The 23,184-nt window shown below is 39.0% G+C and overlaps 1 protein-coding gene across 1 annotated transcript; it reads right to left on the bottom strand.

Moving 5' to 3' along the window:
* Positions 1–5,438: 5,438 nt before the first annotated feature.
* Positions 5,439–21,572, bottom strand: LOC108432943 (transmembrane 9 superfamily member 2). The gene is made up of 17 exons (XM_017707105.2): positions 21,256–21,572; positions 20,749–20,816; positions 20,567–20,660; positions 20,143–20,270; positions 19,531–19,660; positions 19,202–19,329; positions 18,930–19,041; positions 18,737–18,816; positions 18,513–18,618; positions 16,286–16,418; positions 16,047–16,166; positions 15,630–15,687; positions 15,377–15,536; positions 14,732–14,883; positions 12,067–12,178; positions 11,427–11,598; positions 5,439–6,046 (listed from the first exon to the last, which is right to left on the bottom strand). Exons 1-17 carry the CDS (start codon positions 21,388–21,390, stop codon positions 5,979–5,981), a joined length of 1,956 nt encoding a protein of 651 aa, XP_017562594.1. The 5' UTR covers positions 21,391–21,572; the 3' UTR covers positions 5,439–5,978.
* Positions 21,573–23,184: the final 1,612 nt, after the last annotated feature.

Here is a 23,184-nt window from a genome sequence, read left to right as displayed (position 1 = left end):
TAGCTTATTTCCTTTAATGTTCTCTTTAATTTGTGAAACTAGTGTTAAAAAAACAGTGGAATGCTTCAGGTTCTGTGTTATTGCAAACAACATCACAGCTGTGATTTGGTGGGGAACATAAGCCTTTCTTATTAATAGACCTCTTGGTCATGTTTCATTTTGTAGTAGGCAGCATGGCCAAATAAGGCCCTTTTCTCTATTTTTCTCTATGGGAAAATTGACCTTTTATGAAAATTGCTGCTATCAGATGCCATGTAAAACAAAAATATTCTGAAGCTGACAGGCTTTATCCCAAATATGACTGGATCCTTTGAATGTCAAGGTTGCTAAGTTGTCAAAGCATATGTGCTATAAGCAAATTCATCTTGCATGAAAGTACTAATATTTACTATTTAACACTATTAAATAAGAACTGCAACAGTTGTAGCCTACCGCTTAAAGAGGACATGGCTAATGCCAAAATACTGCATAATTAAATTGTTAAGATGTAAACAGTCATTTAGTGAAATGCTCCATTCTGAAGACACTGTCAGAATTGTACATGGTGGCGGTAGGAACCAGATGTCTGATGAATCTATTGTCTCTAAAAGCTTACTCATAGAAAGTTATTATTATGAAAAGATTATAAATAGCCTGCCTGGTGAGACATTGTTTATGATAGTCTTTAAACATTTACACTATACTGCCAGAAGTATTCACTCACCCATCCAAATCATTGAATTCAGGTGTTCCATTCACTTCCATGGCCACAGGTGTATAAAACCAAGCACCTGGGCATGCAGACTGCTTCTACAAACATTTGTGAAAGAATGGGTCACTCTCAGGAGCTCAGTGAATTCCAGCCTGGTACCGTGATAGGATGCCACCTGTGCAAGTCCAGTTGTGAAATTTCCTCGCTATTAAATATTCACCAGTCAACTGTAAGTGGTATTATAAAGTGGAAGTGATTGGGAACGACAGCGACTCAGCCACAAAGGTAGGTCATGTAAAATGGCAGAGTGGGGTCAGTGGATGCTGAGGCGCATAGTGTGCAGAGGTCACCAACTTTCTGCAGAGTCATTCAGTACAGACCCGCAAAATTCCTGTGGCCTTCAGATTAGCTCAAGAACAGTGCATGGAGAGCTTCATGGAATGGGTTTCCAAGGCCGAGCAGCTGCATCAAAACCTTACATCACCAAGCGCAATGCAAAGCGTTGAATGCAGTGGTGTAAAGCAACGCCACTGGACTCTAGAGCAAAGACGTGTTCTCTGGAGTGACGAATCACACTTCTCCATCTGGCAGTCCGATGGACGAGTCTGGGTTTGGTTGCCAGGAGATCGGTACTTGTCTGGCTGCACTAAGTGCTAAGTGTAAAGTTTGGTGGAGGGGGGATTATGGTGTGGGGTTGTTTTTCAGGAGTTGGGCTCAGCCCCTTAGTTCAAATGACAGGAACTCAATGTTATAGCAGACCAAGAGATTTTGGACAATTTCATGCTCCCAACTTTATGGGAACAGTTTGGAGATGGCCCCTTCCTGTTCCAACATGACTACACACCAGTGCACAAAGCAAGGTCCATAAAGACATGGAAGAGCGAGTTTGGTTTGGAAGAACTTGACTGGCCTGCACAGAGTTCTGACCTCAACCCGGCAGAACACCCCTGGGATGAATTAGAGTGAAAACTGTGAGCCAGGCCTTCTCGTCCAACATCAGTGTCTGACCTCAAAAATGTGCTTCTGGAAGAATGATCAAAAATTCCCATAAACACTTTCATAAACCTTGTTGAAAGTCTTGCCAGAAAAGTTGAAGCTGTTATAGCTGCAAATCATATTAAACCTTATGGATTAAGAATGGGATGTCACTCAAGTTCATATGTGTGTGAAGGCAGATGAGCGAATACCTTTGGAAATATAGTGTATCAACATTACACATAAAAATTCAGATGACACATGCCGATTCACCAGTTGTTTTGGATAGTAAATAAAACGGCAATATTTGCATTGCAGACATCTTGACTCCTGGTTCCTATCACCACCTCTGTAAAGAAATCTGAATTGGTAAGTTTCTTGACAGTGAAGCAAGTCACATCAAATCGCTCACAATGACCATTTTTGCATCTCAATAATTGAAATATACAGATATTTTGAAAAAAAGTCAAATTCCCTTTTAACTATCACACTTAAAATTTGTATGGAATATTTGGTGAGGTGTTGTGATGACATTTCAATGCAAATAGCAAAATTTGTATTTAGATTCTTTAATGACCTTGTAATTCACGGGACTTTGTAATGTACAAAGGACAAAATGTATCAGCTTTGGAACAATTTAGTTGAACATAGGGTGCTATAGTGTCAAGTTTTTTCCCATAGACCAACAGGCGTTGCTCCGGCTTTTACTCATCATATATGGGCATATTGGGCACTACAAAATGTCCTCAAATGTATGTTTGTATATTGCCGAGGCAAGTATTGAGGTAATGATTAACAAACAATGTGTCATGTAACCTTACTTGCTGGGTGACCAGAAGTCCAGAGAAATATTCATTGTGATCAGCGATGAAGCTGGAAGAACACACTGAGTAATAACACTGCTAGCTAGTTAATGCAAACAGTGGAGGAAGTATGTCACTTTCAAACAGTTTGTATGTATATTAGGTGTGTACATGTCCAGTGAGCGTCTGTCTGTGTTTCAGAACAACTGTGTCACTTTAGGACAGGAAGCCTGTTCTTCACCATGCAGCATATAGTCATGAAAACTTCTGCTTTATCCCACATGCTTTAATCACCAGACTGTTAAGCTTGCAGACTCTGAATGTGCTGTTTCCACCACATAGTGGTAAAACATAGGGAGGTTGCTTTTTGGACCTGAATGCGGTTTATATCAGGCTAAACAATGTAATGCAACAGTGAGTGGTTAATGAGAATTTGAATGGGATTCATAGCTGTTTGAGGCTAAATCTGGGGATCACTTGCTCTGTGCATTTTAGCTAAAAAAATATGCAGAGCATGGGGGTGGGAATGGCAACCGTTGATTCAGGCCTTCTTAAAGGAATATGCTAGTGTTTTCCAAATTAACGTCTATCTGCCACATGTGTAGCATATAGATTACCATGCACAATTTCAACACATTTTCAATTACAGAAAAAGAAAACCTGCCAGCTTCAAACATACTTAGTCACATGCAGACATTTTTGGGCGCCCCAATCAAATTATACTGAAAATAAGCCAACACATTTGCAGAATTTAACACCATAATAAATAAATAATAAAATTAGTTATTTTGGGACACATCAGATGTGTTTACGTATCAACGTTACAGGCATAGTTAAAGATCCAGTTCAACGTTTAGGTCTCAAAGGCAAAATCAACATTATATTGATGACAATAGTAGATGTAGAAGATGTGTTGTTCACCAAGTCCTGAGCGAGTTTTCTTTCAAAACTCTTTCAACGTGCTTGCCATTAGATTCATCCATTTGGGGCAAGTGGTCCAAAGTATAAAATGCTCTTCCGCAGGTTGTGTGCAATTACCCATTTCCACCAGAGAGGTCCCTAAATCTCCAACTGCCCAAACGTATATAGTGTAGCTTTAATTTAAGATTAAGAGACCCTTACTAGTCCCAGAACTGGGAAATTTCACCTCCGCATTTAACCCATCCGTGAAATGAAACACCACATACACTTTAGTGAGCACACACACACTAGGGGCAGTGAGCACACTTGCCCGCAGCGGTGGGCAGCCCAATCTGCAGCGCCGGGGCAGCAGTTGGGGGTTAGGTGTCTTGCTCAAGGACACCTCAGGCATGTGTTGTCGGCTCCGGGGATCGAACCGGCGACGAGGCTGGTTCCCTAACCTCCAGCCCATGACTGCCCTCTTTATTTTCACTTTATATAATCAAAGTGAATGGGCAGGTGCTGATGTCAATGGGCAGAGGTTTGTATTATTAGAATGTTTAGAGTCAACAGATTTTCTTCTCTAAGTACTAGAATGTGTTGCAATTATTGTCCATGGTTGTAGTCATGAAATGTAGATGCGGCAGGCAGTTTAGTTTGAAAAATACTGGAATATTGCTTTAAATGCCTTTGAAAGTCTGACAACCACATATTTGGGATCTTTTGTTATTACTAATGTGTGTTTTAATGCAAAAACAAGATTACATAAATCATTTGTTGAGCTCAAAGTTACATTTTATGTAAACTTTTAGTATTTAGAGTACTCAGTTTGAACTGTTTAACATTCAATATAGCATCACACATCACAAGGTATAGCTGGTCATCTAGATGTAAATGTCAAGACAAACAACAGACATCTGTTGTCCAGCATTCAGCAATTCATCAACTGCAATTCTGTAGACAATCAGACTTTTAACAAGTAAACAAGACTCTTGTAAATTTGTAGTTGGATTTAGACATATTAGACTTTTTTTTTTTAAACAATATTGAGAGGTAGATATTGTAATATGTATTGTGCTTTATTTTCATTTAATGTTACAAGGTTCTTTATGTACACGTCATATGGTTTAACAAAGCTCAATATAAGCTGTGCCAAAATTTATGCATTAACGTTTTCAAAACTGGATGTTACTGGTTTAAATGGTCAAGTTCATTTTGTGATTACCTAAAAAAAGAAATAAAAATCATCCCAGGAATCATCAAGTTATTACCAGCATAAAGCTCAGTGCCTCGTACCCAAATCATTTCACTGCTCCACATAAAACTCAATGTGAGACGTCCACAAAAATAAAACAGGCTTAGTGACCTGCTTTATTTTTTATGTCAATTCGTCACTGATATCCACTTAGAGTTATCACAGACAAACCCTTTGTACCTGTGGTGCTGAAACTATTGTACAAAATGAAACTGAAAAATAAAACAGGAAAATCACATTTTCATTTAACTTACATTTAGCTAAACAGTATAACTAAAAAAAAGGAATGAACACATTTTAATCTCTATATAAAAGCATATTTTTATATATATTTATATATGTAAAGCATATATATATCTCGCTGCTGTCCAGATCACCAAAATAGTCACTTTACAGGAGAAGGGAAACATACATCACTTTGAATGTAAGTCAATGGAACCAGAGTTTTTTCCAAGTCATTTTTGCCCATTTATTTTGGTCCATCCTTCATGAAAATTACACACAATATAAAGGCCAACATGCATTTTCAAATTATGTCAAAAACTGAAAATCAACAAAAATGGAGATACAAGGTTTTGTTCTGACAACAGCGAGATTATTTATATATATATATATATATATATATATATATATATATATATATATATATATATATATATAAATGATGTGTGAAATAAAGACTTTCAGCCTTGTTACCTTCATGCATTTGGGCTTAAAGTGCAGGGGACAGAACCGGCTCCCTCAAAGACATACAGATGTACTTTTGATATTTATCTGCTTGTTTCCAATCTGTCTGCTCTCATTCTTCTATCTCTTTTCTGCTCATAGAGTCCACGCCTGTCGCTGGCAAGTTAACATGCAAATGTTTGAGCATGCTCAGTCCTTCTTGACTAGCCAGCATGCCGATCACACTCAGGACAACTAAAACAGACATGTTCACAGCGTTCAGAAGTATTTAACGGGCCTGTGGCTGTATCAGGACCTTTGTGGATTCAGGATCAGCACCATTGGCTCCACCAATTTTCACAACCACCAATCTATGATGATTCCTCAACCAAAACATAGGGGGAAAAAAAAAAATCCAACCCTACATCTTAAACACAACCACAGTCTTTGGAGGTCCGCACAGAAAACCCAACTCATGTTATTGTGCAAACTAAACCAGCTTAAGTACAGACAGTAGAAGCATAGAATGACGACAGAAATGCACCAGTTTCCAAGCAAAAGAAAGACGCTTTCATCCCGGAGGTGTCTCCCAAACACAGCTTGCCAAAGCATCTGTCCATCAAATGAATAACAGAGAGAAGAGTATTTTTCTGCACTGTGGACAGATGGAACTGCCAAGCTTGCTGTCTTAGTCCACTTTCACCACACTGTAGATTTTATGTACAAACCAGAAACAAGCGAAGAAGCCAATAGTGCCTGTGGAGAGAGAAACAGATGCAGATGTGTGAGAATAAAACAAGCACTAGAACATTTATTCACAAGGATCATGTTTGTTTTATAGGATTAATTCCAAGTGCTTTTGTAAACACTAAGAAAGCAATGAGGAGCCCTGCGTATAAGAGGCCGAGAGAGCATCTGTCCAGAAACCGTACTGTAACATGGCAGGTGTGTTTCATCTTTCATTAAGCCTAAGCCTAAATTTTTGATGAGCCTGCACCTACAACTGGAGCACAGAGTAATCCTATAACTGCAGTAAACCAACACGAATCTCTTCCCTTCCTGTCTTTCCCATGAAAATAACACAAAAAAGTGCTATACAACTATGTATATTACAACTAGAATCTGCATTTTCCATTTGTGCATATTTCAATGATTTCAGGCTTTTATTTCGTCTTTACAAACTCCTACGCTGACAGTAACTCACCTCACCTTCATTATAGCAATACAGGCTCAACCAGTAAACCTGGACAAGCATATAAAAGACATCCTTATGTAACCTTTAGCATAAAAACAACACAAGACCAAAAGCCAGCATGTAAAAGGAGCTGATGAAAAATAATGTTATGTTTGGGCAATCATTGAAAAGTTTTATACCAGATGGTTTAACGAGTAAATATAACCTATTTACTTACTTACTATACCAGCACACGGAAATGCATTAGATATATTTTTTTCCAAATTCAATGATAGCGCTGAGTGACTTTATGGAAAATATCTGATTGCAACTTTTTGTACCTTTGATTTAAACTGTGATTATTTTCTATAAATTCTATTTAGCCAAGAAGACCAGAATATTCTCTATTTTCTGTGGGTGTTTAGTTGCTTCTCATGTACAGGTACCAAACCACCAACAGGCAGCTCACAAACTTTGTGTTAACATAAAAATTCTCACTTAATTTTTTTTGCAATTCCAACAGAGAATTATTCTTCTTTCAGCTCTAATCAGCACAAAGTTTACCATTTTTCATTGTTGGATAAGGAGAAAAATCACATTACACATCATATCTGTTGTCTTATCAAAAACACGGCCCATAAGGACATTTTATTTAGCCTGCCAGAAATGTACTCTTCACCCCTCCCCCCACTTATATTTTTATACTATACATAACTTATTATTATTTTTTAATTAAACAAAATATAATGTAATGTTATTAAGCACATTTTTACTAGCATGTTGTTCTTGTCCTCAGCCTACAACAAACATTGCAAACATAGCGTAATGTTATTAAACTAAATTTTAAATTTTATCATTTTATTGTTTTTTATTTGTATGTTGGGTTGGGCCTTGGCCCACAGCAAACAAACAAAAGGACTGGGCACCCCACAATCAAGAATCCCAAATCACCTACTTGTTAATATAACTGTGTCAACAAATGTATATTTTCCAGCTTTCGACATCTGAATGCAGCATATAATAACACTTCAATATTTATATCATTTAAGACTTCGTGATGCACTTGAAATATAAAACTGGTGGAACTGCTTGTTTCTCACCAGGAAGCAGCATCTATTTTACACATCGTATTTTTGGTCATTTCTTTGGCGGGGTATATAACTAGGCTCTTGAAACAGAGCAGTGTGTTGATTGAAGATGATCCAGCTGTGCAGACCTGAGCTCTACAATCCAGCATAGGATGAAAATGAGATCACAGCCAGGAGAAATGCACAGACAAGCTAAAAAAAAGTAGGCAATCCACAGCTCAATCTTCAGCCCCGGGTAATAACCTATTTTAAATCGCATGTCCATGCTGATGCCTTGTGGTCCCTTGTCAGTGGTGTCTTTACTGAAAGCATGCTCAGTGGATCCAGACAGTGTTGTCCTACTTCATTAGTCTAGCACAAATAAATAAATAAATAAAATAATAAGTAAGTAAGTAAGTAAACAAAAGATTGGCAGGATGTTATTGTTATAGTACTATGGTTGTTTTGCATTTCTCAGGAGCAACAGAAGGAGAATAAAGATAAGGGAAGACAGGGCCACAGTTGAAAGAGAAGACAAAACGTGGCAGCCAGAGAAGAAATCTGGTTAATGTGAACTTTCTCCAGCATGTGTGGGTGTTTTCTACCAGGAAGATATACACAAAATCACAAACAAACTCCTGTCCCCTTCCTGTCTTTATATTTCAAGTACCGGCAGTGGAAGGAAGTTGCCATAACAGCCGTAGACAGGGCTCCTGAAGCATCTAGTAGAATCCATGGCAACAAATAATCGGGGACTCTGATATTTGCTGCGTAAACGGCTGTGGCAAAACCTCGGCTGTAATAGCAAATAGCCATACGATGTGCAGCAATCACACGTGATTACAAGGAGTGCGCTGCAATTGCAACAGCAACGATCTGAAATGCTCTATTATCCACATAAACTGTCAGCATTAGAGAAAACCACAACCATTTCAAGCTACAATCCAAGAAGCTGGGTTTCTGCAACAAAGTCGCTGAATTGCTTTCAGTGGTAGCACAGCACAGAGGATGCCTCAGAGTAGGGGCATATTTGCAGTTCACTGCAAAAGAGAAGATTAAGTTTTTGTTTTTGGGGAGATGACAGGCAAATTAGCATCTGCAGTAAGAGTATGTTTGATGCTCTTTGCATATCTTTTCAGCAGAACTCTGCAGGCAGCGGCTGCTCAGTTCTAGCCTTATCCAGCTCAGCAGATAAATCAGGCAAACTGGGGAAGATTTGATTAAGGCCAGTGTGTGGGGTGTGATCTCTCGCAATAACACTTAAGGATGGGATATTTATAAGTGTCCTCATTTACCCTTGACCTAAACAGTTTTGCAAAGGTGTATCATGGCCAGCAGAGGCAAAAAATGAAAAAGAAAAAGAAAAAAACCCTAACAGTTCCCTAACAACTAGAGCTCATCTGCATAATTTGAATACTTGAATTTGGTTACACTGAAATTGATTTCTCTATTTAATATCTGGTAGCCTTTTTAAGCCACAAAAAATGCCTAAACTACAATCAATTCCTTCAGAAAAGACAGACAGAACTGTATTTGTTTAAATATGGAAAATGTTAATATGTGGAAATTAATTAATAAACTATAGTTAGTTCAGATGAATTTATGCCAGGCATCCATGTCACCTCACCTTAGTATGGAACAATCTGCACACCTTTTCATCAAAGGAGAATTCCACCCATCTTTCAAAATTTCTGCATTCTTCAATGGTAAAGATGTAAACAAAGCCATTCAGAGTGGTTTGATGTGAAATGGTGCATTTTAGAGAAACTCACAGACACAGATTTCTACATAGTGGTGGTGATTTAAACAGATCAAGTACCTGACAGAATCTATGGATGGAAGGCTTTTGAGTGTCATCGTAAAGAAAGGTGGCTATATTGGTCACTGATTTGTTTTTGGTTTTGAATGTCACAAATGTTTATTTCTAAATTTTGTGTTGTTATATTGGTTTACCTGGTGAAAATAAACAAGTGAGATGGGTATATCTTTGGTTTTTATTAAGTTGGCTAATAATTCTGCACAGTAATAGTTACCTGCACAAACAGATATACTCCTAAGATAGTCAAATCTAAAAAAAAACCCACTCCAACTTCCAATAATATTAAGCTTTGATATTTATGAGTCTTTTGGGTTGATTGAGAACATAGTTGTTCAATAATAAACAGAATCCTCTCAAATACAACTTGCCTAATTATTCTGCACACACTGTAGACACACCTTTCACCTCTTGTCACCTAAACTGTTGATCACTCATCTGTGGGCATTTCTGAACTCAAACTGACATTCGTCGGCCCGGTTTCACTGATGCCAAGCACAAATCAGATGCATTCCCTCTAAGAATAAAAAATCATTTGTGTTCTTCTTTTTATTTAAACCCTGTGTCTGTGCAGTCTGTATGTGAGGAAAACAGTATCTGGTCTTTGTGATTACTCTTTGCAGCGAAAGCACTGCTGCCATTATTCCATCTCTGGTAGGAATAATTATCTAGGAAACAAAAAAGGAGAATATCGTTTCACAGTGGTGGAGATAAAGCACGTATTACGCTGCTCAATGCTCAGTTCCTATTGGCATTCGCCACATTGCTTTGCTCCTTATTTGCATAAAGTTAAACTTTGCTCAACTTTATTGTGTCACTGACTCCACCAACTTCGCATTGTCAATGTTTGCGCTGCTCCTATCGCCAAAACATATAGGTTATCTTACATTTCATAAGAGGACAAGGCTGAAGTTGTTTTCCTATTCGGCAGCTTCTTGTTTGAATTTTGCCATTCCACCTTAAATAGCAGCAGCATTCTGAACTCTCACATCACCAATTTTAGAACTGTGACAGAATCGTTTTCCAGCAGTCATGGAACGTATAAAATGTCATACCAGCACCTGCATTAGTGAAGTTGCTACTATAGTGATGATATAGGCATGCTCACTCGACAGGCATGACAAACTGTTAGAACACCAGTCTAAGTGTTTTGTATTCTGTCATCGGATTTCATTCACACTACTTGTTTACGTATGAGCGGAAAAGTATAATGGCTGAAGATTACAACACTGCCACACACAACACTACAACACAATGAATTACGGTCTGGCACGAATCTTTGCATGCCAACTATTAATTAAAAATTGATACTGTGTTTTTGAGAATCTATACCGTATCACAAACATAATATCACGATACTCAAGCGTATCGATTCTCCTTTTCCTAGACCTAAAGACATAAAGATTGTAAGATTGTAAGACTACAGCCTATAGCTTTTCGTTTGGGAGTGAGAGCCTACAATTCTGGAGGAGCTAGAACATGCAGCCACTGTTGCTCTCACTAGATAAATTCTAAACTACATTCACCTTATTTTCATGATCACCCCGCGTTCAGGTGATGTTCGTGTTCCAGCTAATCTGAACTCTGCATTCACATGATAAAAATAAATACTCATACTTTCAGGTTGGAGATTTTCAGACCACGTCATGCATCTTTACGTATTAATGTCACTTACACAAACTAAACAAGAAGGCCCGGCTTGATGTTTACAATGGCAATAGCAGGTAATTAATTTACATCCTTGGAAGACACATCCTTGACCAAGTTGCCTTTGAATACACTTTCAACACGCTCATTATCATCAGATTCATTCATGCAGGGAAGGGGCCCAAAATGCAACTAACGTTGCAAAAAGTTCTTCTGCACATTCTCTGAATCCACAAAATGTACCATAGTTTTTTTATTGAATAATAATTGTTCATATGACAAGTGATTCCAATCTTTTGAATGTTAAATGTCAAATAAAAGTCAAATAACAATTACAGGCTCATGGCACATTTACAAATAATTATCAGCTCATGTTTTTTTGAGGAAGCTGTGGAAAAACCATGAACATGCCAGAGTTAGGTTTCCACTTACCTGTGAAGAGGAAGAATATAAGTACCATAATCATGGTGTAGCCAAAGTAAAGGATGGTACTAGCTGCACCTTGGATTTGGAGTTTAGAGAAGAAGTAATGTATTGCGTAGACAAACAGGTAAACCGCGGTGAATCCACTGGTAAGGAACGATCGCCACCACCAGTGATAATCCTATGAAAAGGGCATCGGAAAACACTTGGTAAGAAAATGCAAACACCGTAAAGCAAGGTACTACAGGCTTAAGCAGGTTTAATGATTTTGTTCATAGCACATGCTACGCTTCAGTCATGAATGGTACGTTTTGATATGCAGTACCACAGGTGTAATAAAGACAACTGAGTACTTAAGAACTTACCCTAGCTTTTCCTTTACAGGTCTCTCCATTTACATAGAAGGTTTAGGCTAAATATGTTTATATGTTGCCCTACTTTGTACATTCCTACTCCCTACTTTTCTAACATTCTACTTAAGCACTTACTGAAGTACAACAAAACGTCATAACCAGTAACATAAAAAGCCTTATCTAATGTGATGTATGTTGTATTGTAATATTTCAGAAAAGCATTCAGTAATGAATACTTCTACAAATGTGTTCTTAATAATAGAGTGAAAGGTAATAGCCCCAGTCAACATTCTCACCTCAGCACACAAATGGAAGTAGCAGAGCAAGATCGTAGCCTCAGAACAGGTGATGACAAGAATAATGAACACCAAGAACAGGAAGCCAAACATATAATACATCTGATGAGACCTGCAGAAAGACAAGGAGACCCCCGAACTCCATCAAAGCTCCAACAGACTCCCATCTCTTTTTTGTAAACACACTATATGGCCAAAAGTATATGGACTATCACATCTACATGTCCTTGTTGGACATCCCAAAACATTGGCATGGGCATTGTTGTTAGCCCTCATCTGCGGCTCCACTCTTCTAGGAAGGATTTCTGCAAGAATTTGTGCTTATTCAGTCAAAACAGTATCTGTGAGGTCAGGCACTGATGTTGGATGATAAAGCCTGGCTCACTATCAAAGTTCCAGTTCAGCAGAAAGGTGTTCAATGGGGCTGAGGGCTCGTGCAACTTGCCTTTATGGACGTCATCTTGTGCATATGCTGGAACAGGAAAGGGCCTTTCCCAATCTGTTGTCACAATTATGTACTTGTCCAAAAAATCTGTGTGCTCTAGTATTAACATGACCCTTTACTGTTGACAAGGCTGCCAGATAGTGCATGATTAATCTCTCCAATTTTTGCTGTAGGCCCAGTGGTGGCATTTACACCACTCCACACATAGCACTGTGCATAGTGATCTCTGGCTTACGCAGTTAATACACAGCACAGCTAGGAAATATTGCAGGAAAGCACCAATAAAGGCTCAAGCTCATTCTCCTCATACAAAATTAATGGAATACAAAATTAAACATTTAGTGAATTTATAACATTTGGTATCAAGTAAATTAACACTTCACAAACTCTAAGTTTTTGACCTAAAAGATAGAAGGCAAAGTAAGTAGCAATGTGATTAGCAATGTGATGTGATTTATCTTAACCCTTTACAATCCAGTGTTTATTACAGTGTATCACAAAAGTGAGTACACCCCTCACATTTGCAGATATTTAAGTATATCTTTTCCTGGGACAACACTGACAAAATGATACTTTGACACAATGAAAAGTAGTCTGTGTGCAGCTTATATAACAGTGTAAATTTATTCTTCCCTCAAAATAACTCAATATACAGCCATTAATGTCAAAACCACCGGCAACAAAAGTGAGTACACCCCTAAGAGACAGTTCCTGAAGTGTCAGTATTTTGTGTGGCCACCATTATTTTCCAGAACTGCCTTAACTCTCCTGGGCATGGAGTTAACCAGAGCTTCGCAGGTTGCCACTGGAATGCTTTTCCACTCCTCCATGATGACATCACAGAGCTGGTGGATATTCGAGACTTTGCGCTCCTCCACCTTCCACTTGAGGATGCCCCAAAGATGTTCTATTGGGTTTAAGTCTGGAGACATGCTTGGGCAGTCCATCATCTTTACCCTCAGCCTCTTCAATAAAGCAGTGGTCATCTTAGAGGTGTGTTTGGGGTCATTATCATGCTGAAACACTGCCCTGCGACCCAGTTTCCGGAGGGAGGGGATCATGCTCTGCTTCAGTATTTCACAGTACATATTGGAGTTCATGTGTCCCTCAATGAAATGTAACTCCCCAACAACTGCATGCAGCCCCAGACCATGACATTCCCACCACCATGCTTGACTGTAGGCATGACACACTTATCTTTGTACACCTCACCTGATTGCCGCCACACATGCTTAAGACCATCTGAACCAAACAAATTAATCTTGGTCTCATCAGACCATAGGTCATGGTTCCAGTAATCCATGTCCTTTGTTGACATGTCTTCAGCAAACTGTTTGCGGGCTTTCTTGTGTACAGACTTCTTGTGTCCTTCCTTCTGGGGTGACAGCCATGCAGACCAATTTGATGTAGTGTGCGGCGTATGGTCTGAGCACTGACAGGCTGACCCCCCACCTCTTCAATCTCTACAGCAATGCTGACAACACTCCTGCGCCTATCTTTCAAAGACAGCATTTGGATGTGATGCTGAGCATGTGCACTCAGCTTCTTTGGACGACCAACACGAGGTCTGTTCTGAATTGACCCTGCTCTTTTAAAACGCTGGATGATCTTGGCCACTGTGCTGCAGCTCAGTTTCAGGGTGTTGGCAATCTTCTTGTAGCCTTGGCCATCTTCATGTAGTGCAACAATTCATCTTTTAAGATCCTCAGAGAGTTCTTTGCCATGAGGTGCCATGTTGGAACTTTCAGTGACCAGTATGAGAGAGTGTGAGAGCTGTACTACAAATTTGAACACACCTGCTCCCTATGCACACCTGAGACCTAGTAACACTAATGAGTCACATAACATTTTGGAGGGAAAATGACAAGCAGTGCTCAATTTGGACATTTAGGGGTGTAGTCTCGTAGGGGTGTACTCACTTTTGTTGCCAGTGATTTAGACATTAATGGCTGTATATTGAGTTATTTTGAGGGAAGAATAAATGTACACTGTCATATAAGCTGCACACAGACTACTTTTCATTGTGTCAAAGTGTCATTTTGTCAGTGTTGTCCCATGAAAAGGTATACTTAAATATCTGCAGAAATGTGAGGGGTGTACTCACTTTTGTGAGTAAGGCTTCCTATTCAGTAATTAGCCCTGGCCATGTAAGGAGTTAAAGACTTTAAACTGGTTGCCTTTGAGCCTTATCACAGCATTTCTTGAGAGTGGAGAACCCACCAGATGCTATTGAGGATGAAGAAGAGCTGGATGAAGATGCAGCCAAAAGGCAGGATGCCGCCCATGATGATGCCCGGCACAGGTTTAGTGAAGAAGGACTGCTCAGGGATTTGCCGTGGGATCTGATTTGTACGCACTGGATGCTCAATCACCTACAGAAACACCCACAATCAGGTTGTGTTTTAGACTGGGCCAACAGGACAGATAAAACACACAAACAGAAGTAAGAACAGCTTACAGTTATTGCAGAGAGTAACTTCTGAGTCACAAAACCTGAAAGATCTTGTCAGTATGCTAATCTCAGAATTTATGCCTGTCTAACACTCACTCCATATGATGTAGGGTAACATTCCTTATTTTAATGTTTCTATTTTAACATCAATTTGAGGAATGTTCAAGACATAAACTGATTGAGTCTTCAATTTCATTAAAAATAAATACATAAATAAAACACTGTTGGTGCTGTACTTTGATTAATAACTTATTTGAAACAAATTGTATTCAAAACTTAAATGCCAAACTGATGCAAGAATCGAGAGAGGAGTTTTGCTTGACAGGGAAGCATGGGGCACTTTGCCTGATAGGAGAAATCGAATCCCAGGAAGCTGGGCAAAAACACCTATTGAATCCAGAGCATCAACTCACCGGCTTCTTGAAGCCGAAGTATGCACCCACAAAGGTAAGGGGGACAGAGATGCCGAACCACAGGCCCAGAACGGCCACCAGTGTGCCAAATGGGATGGCAGCAGAAGAGCCCTCCACCCAGAGGATCAGATTCATTAAGAAGAAATCTGCAAAAACAATGCTGTCAACACAAGAACATGGTGTTATTATTGATGAAATGGAGCAATGCTTACAAGACCTGATTGTTATTCATTGTACCAAATGGTTAACATACCCAGGACAAAGAAGTGCGGTCAAAAAAACACTGGTTTTCCATTTTTCACCACCAAAACCTGTGGACATAGTAGAGAAATATAAAAAACAAACAATGCTGCATGGCTTATTACTAAAGTATTACTTCATTTATCTTTTACAGTCACTATTGCAAATCATGCTATTAGACAACACCCTCCTTATTGTTGCTTTCTCAACAATGAAATGAGTGAAATTGGTCTAAGAGAAAGTGGAAAGTTCAACGTTTTAAGGACCTCTTCAAGAAAGACTTGGTTTAACAAAACAGTGAGTGAAAGCTAGTTAGGACCAAGTAGCAAAGGGCTCCTTTGTACGATGCTGAACTGCCTGTGACTTTCATTTCTTATTAGCAACATTTGCACTAGCATTTCTTGCTCTTTTTAAAGTACAGTGTCCTTACTCTTATAAAGCCTGGCTGATACGTAGCCAGCAGGCGTGCCTAGCAAGACCCACAGCACCACTGCACAGGTCATAAGGGCCCCTCTGTTTGCTGGAGAGAGGAATCCCAGGCAAGCCAAGACTGGAGGAAAAAAGAAACACCTTTCATAGCATTTACTGGAAGTGAACTAGAGGCATGAGTCCAGAAGGACTTTTCACTGATTATAGAAGCAAAGCATTGAATTTTGAAGTTCTTCTTACAGAGTGTGATGAAAGTCATGATGAAGATTTGTGTGCCCTGCCCAAGAAATACAGACAGCAGCATGCCCTTCTGTGGTGGCCTGAACACATCCCCATGAACCTGCTTCCAGCCAGACTCCTCCTGTGCATCCTCCTACAGATGACAACACAATCAACCACGACCAGAACTCCTTTTAAATAACAATTTGACCAAGTTTGACCATTCTCTATTACCAAAGATTGCATACAAGAAACATAGTTGCCACAAATAAGCATTAGGCAGAACACTAATTCATGACCACCAGCTTTTATTCACTGTTAAAGGGGAACTTCAAATTTTCTGCACACTTAAATTTGACAGCCACACTAGTTTGATACAAAACACTCCGCCATTCAAGAAAACCTTACCAAGGGAGAATTGTACCCAGTGGTGGTGATAGGAACCAGACACCTCAAGCACATAATGCCTCTACACAAAGTAATTAAATTAGAGATTTTGGCCTAACATATTTTTTCCAAATGAATTCATGATGGACATGTACACGCAGGTGTTGTAGTACCCAGGATAAACTTTACACACTGTTGCTGTCCAAACAGAACATCGCTATTTGTTTTACTTTTCTACGTCATTTGAACACAGTATCAGTCTTTTACATTCTCTGAAAATTTCATAATGAAAGGATGAATAGAAATCGCTTTTCATTAACTTACATTAAAAGTAAGTACTAGTTACTATGTTGGAGACACTTTTTTGTGGTAAAGCCATGATATGAAATCTTATGTGTAACAGGTTTCTCTGGTCATTTTGCACAATAAACAAATTGTCTATTTTTGTTCTGTAGACATTGCAACCCCTGGTTCCTATCACTACCACTGCAAAGCAATCTGCATCAGTATGTTATGACTCAATGAACCACTTCACATCAAACCACTCTGAGTGTCTGAAATATCAACAATTTAAGTGTGTCTGAAATTTTGAAAAGTAGTGGAAGTTAGCACTTCATCCTGAACTACTCCTTTAACTCCCCATTTATATAAAAAAGTATTGTTTAGATATGTCAGGGACAGACAACTCTCATTAGGGTTCCCACTTGCCAAGCAAAAGCAAGGTGAAACATTTGAAACAGGATAAAATATGGTGTCAAAAATCATCATGTAATACATAGATGTGAATAATTGTTGCAGAAACAAGTGCTTTTCTTCCATTTTCACCATGATTATTGTGAGCTTGGCATGATTAATACACCATGTTTTATCACAAAGAAAACTCCCAGAACTGAGGTTTTTAAAAATCACCGAAAATCACCCCCGAGAAGATCTTCAAACAGAGCCTGGCAGAAGGCTTACATAAGCAACACCTGTTTGTCGATGGATCTTAACCATGTTTGCCTGTGAACGGCACAAATGAGATTTTCATTCTAGCAATTAAATAAATAAAGAGAATACTTTTTTCAACTTTCAAAGTATTTTATTATACTTATATAACTTATATAACTGCTAAATGTTCTTTGGGATCAATAAAGTATCTATCTATCCGTCTCTCTATCTATCCGCCTATGCCTATCTGTCTATATCTAGAGAAAGAGCACCCATAATTACTTATCATGAACATAAAATTGTCTAAATAATTAAAACAACCAAACTGCATTACACCAGATGTTTAGCTTGATCAGAAAAAGGTGCGTCAGCTGAAAGCTCTTTTTAACAGTTATGGTTTCAGCGCTGAAGCCTTAATAGAAAGTTGCTACAACCTGTACAACTACATGAATGTCTCATACTTTCTCATAAGAGTGAACATTGCCCTGAAACTATTCCACAGAACTGCATAGAGTTCATGAGGATGTTTTTAATAAACACTGCTTTCTCCTCACATTATGCCACAGACAAACTGTTTTAAATTATGTCAATCATGCAAAGCACCAGTCTTCCACAGTAGCCCTGGGGCTTTTTTTCCCTCTACACATCTACACAGTCTACTAGCACAAACTGCACTCACATAAATGGGGTGTTCAAAAATAGCTCATTTTATATTCAGATTTTGTCATGAAATTCCAACATTTCATTACTCAATAGGATTTAAGGTAGAAACATTCACTAAAATTCAGAAACTTCATGCTCATTTATGCTAGTGCACAAATGGATTGAAGCACCAAACTAACAGCGATGTAACTTCCTAATGAAAGTGGGAATCAGACATTACAATTCATAATCAGTGTGGCGCTGTTAAATGCATGAAAGATGACTGTACCTGATCCACTTGGTTGTATCTTGCGATATCCTTGTGTAATGTTCTCAGCATAATCATGGCCACCATTCCAGAGAGGAAGAGAACGATGACCAGAGAGTTCATAATGCTTTATAGAACACAATGGACAAAGCAGTTAATTTGCATCTATGGGGGAAGGAAGAGAGAGAGAGAGAGAGAGAGAGAGAGAGAGAGAGAGAGAGAACTGTACTCTGTACTGTACTCACCTAAACCACTGGATATTTGTGTGAGGCATTGACACCAAAATGTAATCCCATCTTGAAGCCCACTTGATCAAATCTGTGGACTAATAAATAAATAAATAAATAAATAAATAGTCTGTCAATTCACAAAGAGCACGTGCAAATTAGTGAAATCTGTCTATGCCAATGTTTCAAAATGTCATTTCAGTAAACTTGCCTCAAATGTGACTGAATAAGAGTAGGTCAGGTTCAGATTACTACTGAATTCTCCTGGAATCTCCATAGGTGGGCCTTGACATGTCTGGCTGTTTTCAGAGCTGTGTTTAACACTAGAAAAATACAACACAACATAAATTTTTAACATTGTTGATCTGTAGTATAATAGACTTTTGATATCATGACATAGAATGAAGCACAACTTTATTCTTTATGCAATTTAAAAGATATTCTTCCCAGCAGGCTGACTGTAGGGAAAGGGATAGGGCTAACCTCTTGGGCTCCAGTCTAGCACTGACCAGCCGAGCACCATTCCAATTTTCATGTTCCCCGCTGTGATAGGTTATTGTGATATCCACATGGTTGAAGACGTAGAATGTGTTTTTCTTGTTGAATTCAGACTTCAAGCAAAACAGACAGCATTATGAAGAAGCAAATTCACACATGACTTTAGATAACTAAGGCTGAAAGAGGCTCTCTCAGACAATTCAGCTTATGCCTTTGATTCTTTCTTACACCGATTACCACCTCATGTCCTTTTGTTGTCAGTTAATTTTAGCATTGCAAGCTCCAGTTACAACGTAAAAGAAAAGCCTACTTACATTGATGACACAGGCATCTTTAGGCCGTCCCTCAGCGGTTACTAAGCAACCAATTGGAAAGCCAGGGTTGCAGTACTTCTGATTATCCTCCACATCATAGCACCATGTTACAGGCATGTTGTCAACAATCCTGCAAATAATAAGTAATCACATTGTATACCACTCAGTAAACCTTCCTGTCTTACAAAAGACAGGCACTGGCAATCTTACATGGCTAAAGTGGCCAAGCTGCATGATGATCACTGCCTGGCTGTCAATGCCTTGTAGCTCTCAACTTAAGATGGACACAGCTTGATCTCAAATAACCAAAAATTATTCACCGCTGCCCACTAAAGGTGTTACAGCACCTAATTTCACTGTTTTTTTTAACCACCATGCACACCAATAAGTCTGTCTCCTGCTTACTTTTATTTACATGTTTTTGCCTTAATTCAGTTGATCAAAACACATCAATTTCTGTTTGCTGTGAAGTAAACATATGATAGTAAAAGTAAACTACTGCAGAAAATAGCTGGTCAGCTTACATAATTATGATCAAATAGGCAGACATGTATTAACTGTGACAGGCCTATTTACAAGAAATTTTTATCAAACAAACTGAAATCCACTCACCAGTGATGCTGATAATTCAGCTGCATGCCTCTCTTAAGAAAGTCCAAATTGGCTTTATCTTCCAGTTTAGCTGTGTCGTATGATTTGGTGCACACTTTTTGGCAAGCTTCATCTTTCTTAAATGTGAACTGAAAGAAAGGCACCATTACATTCAAATCCTATAAATGACATAATTCAACAGTCTGTCGTATTGAAATAATTCCGTAGGTCCCATTAAAATATGAAATCAATAACCAGCCCTGGTTACAAAAACCAATACGGAGGCTACCCGGTGTAGTATGGTGGTCGCGAAAGTCGCCGATGAAATGATCTTATGCACCACGTTAACTATATGGACTGACAGTGAAAAGACTGCCCACTGTCAGCCATTAGTGCACAGTGTTTAAACCTGAAACCAGCTTCTATGAGTGAAACATCATCCTACCCTGTAGGGCGAGGTCTCAATTCTCTCTCCGAATAACACCTGGCCAAGGTTTTCTGATGGCCTCTTCTCCTCTTCATCTTGGCAAAAATCAAACCTGAAGTAACAGATTCATTGATCAGAGATGATCATCAGCAGGACCAGTCAGAAAAGCTGCTGAATAGTAAAGTCTCAGGCAGACTTACACATCATATTCATAGGGCAGGACGGATTCAACGGAGTCCAGTCGATTTACAAATAGCTGGATCTCACTCTGCAAAAGAAGCAGAAATGTTAAGGTATGTCACGTCTATAAAGCTCAGAAAGGGGGTGATTTTGGTGATGAGGCTTTTCTCTTCACCACAGGGTTTGTCTGGCTGGCTGCTCAGCTCGACAGCAACAAACTAGCTCACTAGCTACCTAAAACACGATGGGTTCGCTTTTGGTCGCTTTTCGCGCAAGTAGATCACTTGTGCACATATGGTGTAAGAAAACTGCAATGTCCTGTAATTTCTATGCGGCCTTAATGTTTGTAATAAACCAAAATACACCACAACTGAGCTAGGTTAGCAAAGCTAACTATGTAGCTGGAAACATAAACGAGGTGGTGGGAATGCCGCCTAACGACAGCCCCGCTAAATGTGCGAGGTTCTCCATTCCAGGATACAAACCTGCCGTACAACAAAATAGTAAACAGAAAATAAAGACTTTACCTGACAGTCACCGGTTTTCTTGTCCTCTTCACAAAAACTAACTGGAGCTAAACCCGGAAGATAGAATCCAGAAACTGAGAGAAAAATAACAGATAAACTGCAAATAAATCTAAACCATAAATCCAGGGGCTTCATTGTAGTGGCAGATTTTTCCGGCTTTAGACTGCCGCTCTTCTGGAAGTAAAGAAATGAGGTAATCTACTCTGTAATAACACTGCTGTTAGCCAGTGATTCATGGAGAGGAGTTTTCCAGCAGATCTCTCAGGGAACAACACTCCGCCGCCTCTCTCGCTGTAATCCAGCCCTCTGACAGCGGGCGGTCGGGAAGCGGACAACATTCAACCAGAGAGCTGTGTGAACGCAACAACAATTTTTCAAAATAAAAGACTCTAGCGCTCAACGCTACTTAATGTTAATAAATACACAAATTAATATTTCACCTTTTAAAAAAATAGTTAGTTATAGTTATAAAAGACCTTATGGTTTTACATCAAACAAGCGTCACCGCACATGTAGGAATATATCATACTATAGGCGTGACACGCCTTATAGTCTGTTACATTCACAGTAATGAAGGGTGATACCGTTTTACCGATAATGCTTCACTGTTGACATTGGGCCTCACTCATCAATATCCTCCTAATGTGTTTCTTAAATACGTTTTTGAGGAAGGTCCTAAGGACAATATATGTCAGATTCATGATGTGTTGTTAAGCCAGAAGAAGTAGAACCAGCAGAATTGTTTGCATCTGCTCTTGAGTGAGTGTAGATTTTGTTCTTGCCGAGTCTAACAAATCTCAAATTAGAATGTCAGACTGTTTATGAAAACTGCCTGAATGGGTTTTAAGAAGGAATTTCATCTTAAGAACGTTTGATGAATGAGGCCTGTCGTGTCAACATAAACCAGAAGTCAAAAGAAATCTCCACCTCCTCTGTCTGAAAACACGAGGTGCATTCCAATCGCCCCGTTAGTCCCCTGCACAGTGCCCTGCGCAGGGTGTTCAGACGTTTTAAGGGTGACTCTAAGTCATAGGATGTGAAAAGGCTGCGTTGGAAACTGCACAAGGAGTGAACACTGGTTTATCACTTCACTTGAAGCTGCAGGAAACTTTACCCGACAGTCATTGCAGATCTTTTGAAGACGAGTGCTCGATCGTGACGTTGCAGGACGTTCGGAAAGGTATTTATCAGCTGCGGTTCCCTTAACCGGGATAGGCTCCAGCACCAGCAAAAGAAGCACGGAGCTTGAACACCAATCAGGGCACAGCGGTCACTTTGTTTTGAGCTTGTTTTGACCTGTTGAACCCAGTGCAGCACACGGTTCAACATCAGTGCAGCAGCATAAAAATTTGGGAGCACAAACATCTGCCTAAATGATGGAACAAAGCTAACTTTGTGTAAATAGACCACAATATAGAAATATGTCCACATATGCAGTCGTGACTGGCATGTTTCTTTTTTTTCTGAATTCATACAAACACTTTCATTTTATAGTAAATTAGTTTCGGTTAGTTTATGTTTATGAACAGAGACCTACAGATCAATATAGTAAAGGAAATCTTATTTGTGATCCTGAATTTGAAGCAAGTTTTTATTCAACTTGTAACTAATTTACAAAGTAATCTTAAACTGAAACTTTGCTTGTTTGTAAAAGTGATTTCAGAGCCACTCGGCTCTCCCTGGTGGAAACTGTTGGCCTTCAGTCTTCTGTGCTGATCATTTTAATAGAGAAGACGTTCTATTAAAAGACTGGTTTACCAAGAGAGACACTGGAGTATTTTCACCTAAAATGAGTTCATGAAGCGAGTCTTATTACAAAAATGATGACAGGACATCAGAGCCATAATTAATCTTTTAGTACTTTTACTTTCGATACTTAAGTACATTTGAAGGCAAATACTTTTGTATTTTTACTCAAGTTGAGGTCTA

Source organism: Pygocentrus nattereri, chromosome 8 (assembly GCF_015220715.1).
Source record: "Pygocentrus nattereri isolate fPygNat1 chromosome 8, fPygNat1.pri, whole genome shotgun sequence".
Lineage (NCBI taxonomy): Eukaryota > Metazoa > Chordata > Actinopteri > Characiformes > Serrasalmidae > Pygocentrus > Pygocentrus nattereri.
Note: the sequence above shows the minus strand (reverse complement) of the source record. Positions and strands in the feature narration are given on the sequence as shown.